The sequence below is a fragment of the Stegastes partitus genome, unplaced genomic scaffold (genome assembly GCF_000690725.1).
Source record: "Stegastes partitus isolate 25-593 unplaced genomic scaffold, Stegastes_partitus-1.0.2 Scaffold699, whole genome shotgun sequence".
Classification (NCBI taxonomy): domain Eukaryota; kingdom Metazoa; phylum Chordata; class Actinopteri; family Pomacentridae; genus Stegastes; species Stegastes partitus.
The window spans coordinates 106053-110792 of NW_007578430.1; the positions used below are offsets into that span (position 1 = coordinate 106053).

General features: G+C 39.5%; 1 protein-coding gene across 1 annotated transcript in view; it reads right to left on the reverse strand.

Annotated features, from left to right (window-relative positions):
- Positions 1 to 1767: 1767 nt before the first annotated feature.
- Positions 1768 to 4740, reverse strand: part of slc25a14 (solute carrier family 25 member 14) — a 26276-nt gene continuing 23303 nt past the window's right edge. The window contains exon 10 of the mRNA XM_008290855.1: positions 1768 to 3107. Within this exon, the coding sequence (XP_008289077.1) occupies positions 3066 to 3107 (42 nt within the window). The 3' untranslated portion in view covers positions 1768 to 3065. The remainder of the gene's footprint in view (positions 3108 to 4740) is intronic.

Here is a 4740-nt window from a genome sequence, read left to right on the forward strand (position 1 = left end):
TTTTTTAGTAGGAAATACGGATACATCCATCTGTATGTACACTTTCTGGGCCCTGATCTCATCCTTGTTGGACAACTTTGCACTTTTCCCCATATTCAAGGGGCTAGAAGGAAAAATTAAGCCTCTGCTGGAGTCATTTAATCAGAATTTTGTGAAACTAGCAAAAAAACTGGAACCTTTCACCAGCCTGAAAGTTGGTGAAATGTCGACCAAGATTGTATTTTTGTGCATTTTTTACATTTTCAAGCGCCAACAATCATAAATTTGGCCTCTGCTGGAGCCACTCCATCATTGAGATCTGCTGGAAACAGTTTTGTTTTCCTCTGGACACCACTAACGTATCTCTACTCCGAGTTACAACACGATGTTCTCGGGAGTCCAACAACAACTCAGGACCTAAAGTGGACTTTGAAACCAACACCAAGCAACCAAGTCAAATAATAAATTGAAGTACACTAAATTGCGGTTTTCATCTTTACGTTCTTGAATGTGTTGCCGACGGACCGAGCTGTCCCAGTGTGGGAGCTGCTCACGGCCGGAGAAAGTGAAAGTCTGCCAGACGCTGCTACAGCGGCGCCAACCGAAGCTCAACAAAGGAATAAATGAACCAACACCTCCTTGGAAATACAGATGTTGCTCTCTGTTGGTTAAACATTTGTACAGGAGACAGGGTTTACATTGGAAGACATTGTTGGACTAAATTTTGGATTCTGCAGTTAAAATAATATATAAAAAAAAGGCATTTTGTCAGATTTCTGTAGCTGCGACGAGCCAAAGGACACCATCAGTGTTGGCTGTTAGAGGTACAGGTGAATACAACCGATCTGGTTAATAATATGTGACTTGAACAGAAAACAGGAGCACAGACCAGAAACACAAATTAAAACTCAGTTTAAAGGTAAATTTCAGCATCTTTTCTCTGAAGTCAGTTCGTTGGATTACGACGGAGCAAAGACGTCCGTCTGTACGCACATCTGATGACAAGACGTCCAGCATTTAAAGATGTCCGCCAGGATGACAGAAATGGGTCGGCCAGAACCAGGAAACGTTCCAGAAGAAAACCACACTTTTACCTTCTAAAATAAGTCAAAAGTACTAAAAAATAGAACGTCTGACATTAAAAAAACTCAAAGGTTTGGTGATTCGAGTGGATGTCGCTGCACTTTGTTTCTTGTTTAAGGTCACTCAGCATCACATCAGACAGAATTCAGGAGACGTGTTGCTCCATCGACTCGACTTCACTCGTTTGTTGAGTTCTGTCAAATATTTTGGCTGAATTTTGAGACTTTTACATGTTTCCAGAGCTGTGAACCTGGGTGGCCATTTTAGAGCTTCAGTATCTCCAGAAATAAAACTCCAACAGCCATGAAGTTTTAGACAGAAAAAAACAGCTTCCAGTGGATCCAGATGATTAAAATGTTGATTAAATGTCAACATGGAAGCAGCTTGTAACCCTACAGATATAATGACAACATGAACGCCACGTTTTGTTTCCTTAGGATCGAGTCCTTTGAGCATTTTGTCGTTTAAAATAGCAAAAACCTGAAACCTAGCTAGTCGATCATTTAACTTTGCTGTAAACACATTTGTCTGTGTTGTATGGCTTTCAGAGTTATACTTCTGAAGATACTAAACTATTAAAATGGCTTTTTCCCTGTTAGACGTCGTATTTCGAGGGTAAAGTTACGGAAACTTCCAGGTTTGAAAACAAAATAAATTCGCAAAATTCTGCCAAAATATTTCCAGAGCTCAGTTTCTGAGTGAGAATTACAAACACGAGTTATTTATTAAGAGCGTTTGGTCTGTGTACACGGGTGGAGTTTAAAGGATGTGATTTACAAACGTCACGTAAGCTGCCGTCAACAGATCCATCCCAGCTACAGTGACTTCTTTACAAACACCCCCCCAAAAAAAAAACAAAACAAAGAAAACCTTCAAATAAATTGGTGGAGACACATTATGGCACAACGGAGAACACAACAGGAAAAGCAGCGCAAAACAGACATCGTATGTACACCTGAACATGCCGAAGATAAAATACATCCACCTGTGAGTGCGGATGAGTCTGTACACACATTTACATTATGTACCGGAGCGCTTCCTCCTGGGTCACCATCGACTTTACGGCAGCAAACTCTGCTCACGACCTGCGACGTCCTAACGCTGGAGGCGAACCGAGCCGAGAAGAACTGTCTCTATGGCAAAAATAAATATAAAAAAAATAAAATAAAATAATGAAAATGCGTCTCCCTTTTGTTATCAGAGGCTTTGGTTCAGATTTTTCCAGATGGCAGATGGTCGTCGCTCCAATATGTCGCCAGAAATGGAGAAATAAATAACAGAAAAATAAACTTTCTTCAGCTTTGGATTCGTTCAGATGCTCAAATGTTGGGAGTTTTTCTAATCGACACTCTTTCGTTGTTAACTTCAGACACGTTTTTAGACTCGTGGCTCGTTTCTTCGTCATTCAGTTTTCCTTCTCTCGCTCTGTACAGTCACTAGTTGTAACAGTCTTTTGTTGGCGCTCTCTCATGCAGCTTCCCAACATTCAACATTTACATTATGAGCTGAGCTTTCATGCAGCATCTACGCCTTTTTAAATTCAATTCTTCTTCTTCTGCCACAAACTGTGCAGCCATGCAGGTCTGAACTGGCATTCTGCAGGACTTACTAAATACATTTTTCTTTTTTTTTTTTTTCAAGAAAAGACGACGTTAAGAAGAATCCGCGGTGAAATAAATCTAATCTTCCACGCTTTCTGCTACAAACACACGTTTAGCTGCCTGCGGAGTGATGAAGGTGAGCGAGGGCGACAAAAATCAACCGTCCTCGAAACTGCATTTAAAAAAAAGAAAAGAAAAAAAAAAGCAATCAGTGACGATAAATATAACGCTTAAAAACCCAATCAGATCAGGATGAGCGGCGGGCGGGGCAAGTGACTGGCACGGCGTCGTACCAGCGGTGTCGGTTTAAAGGGAGTGTGAATATTGTGGTGCTGCCGTGTTCACTCCCCCACTTATCTGTGACCGTCCAGCAGACCGCTGCAGTCCCACGTCCTGCTGCCGTTAAAACGGCAGCTTCTTCAGCTGCTCGAAGGTGATGAAGAACTGAAGGGCCGAGTTAAGGACACGACAGAGACAGCAGGAGATCCACCTGCTAAAGAACCACCTTAGACGATAGTTACAGTCGTTTTACTTGCAAATAGAAGTCGGTGTTCAAACATCTGCAGCGTAAACACTCACAGAGAGTCGAGTTACTGGTTCTGTTCTGCTTGTACGTTTCTACACTGACTCAGTTCAATCCTATTCATGTCCATGTAGCTGCTGGGAGGCTTTCTGAACCCCGAAACCCACCAGCAGGTATGAAAGCTATATTTGGTTTGTTTTTTTCTGCAAAGTTATACCATTTATCAGCAAGAAACCGCAAAAAACAAACAAACAAAATAATCAAACGTTAAACTTTCCAGTGGTTCCTAAAAGTTGCTTTTGCAAAAATGATCAAATCTAACTCAAAATCACCCTCTTTTACACATTTCATTCAAAAACCTGCCAAAAAAAAATTATTTAAAGAAACCTAAACTAAGCACGACGCTGCACAGCTGAGCAGCCGTATTCAGGGACATTTCGGCTGAACTGCAGGCTGTGTAACGTAAACAGTAAAATATCCAAAGCATGCAGAGTCAGCATTTCTTTCAGTGTTGGTAAAACCTGCGGAGTCGAGGAAATTTGTTCAACATGTGGACTTTAGGTTTGTCAGGTTTTTAGTTTTTTTTGTACATTTTTGCAAAATGGACAATCACATAAATAATCTTCCAGTTTTTAGTTTTTCATGATTTATGGCAGTATAACGTTGCTATGGGGCCTAAAGGACATTTCAGTTTGGGGTAATAAATGATTAAGCGTTAATGTGGAACGTCGGTACATGAAGGGCCGAGTTGAATTGACTGTAGCTTAAAAATTATCCAAAGAGAAAGCAAGCAGAGAAAATTGGCAACTGATTAACAAACAGAAACAACAGAAACAACCCGTGTGACCAGAAGCTGGAGCTGTTCTGATGAAAACACTCCTGTGGTGGAAATGTACAGTATCACTGATCTGCTGAGGCAACAGGTGCCTCATTTATATTTTAGTAAATGAGAGCCTCAGGTTGTTCAAAACCGGTTTGACAGAAACTACAAATAGGGTGTTCGTTTACACACTGGAACCCATCAGGATATTCTTTTATAATGCAATATCAATATACTGAATAAAATAAGATAGAAATACTTTTATTGATCCCCAGGGGAAATTCTGTGATTATATATTATGAATTTATATTGTAAATTTATATTAAAAAAAACTAAAAAATACAATATGGTTTATATTTATAACTGTATCTTAGATAATAGCATATAAAAATAATATAAATATTGAAAAAGACATGATGAAATGGTACATTTTCTGAAAAGATGCCATGAAAATTAAAAATAAAAGACCGTTTGAATAAAGACCCGTCAAATAAACGCTGTAGATGTTATCTGAAAACACTCGGCTGATTTGCAACACAATGGATTTATGATTTATTAAGTAGAAGCTAAAAAGCGTTTTCAGTTTGTCAGACTTGATCTCATCTCTGTACCTTCACATCACGAGAAGCTACTGAGTCAAAACTGTTCACTTTCAAAGATGTGTCTCCAGTATATCTGAACAAATCAAAGCTTTTTCAGGAATAATCATTTTTCTACGAACTAGAAATGATCAG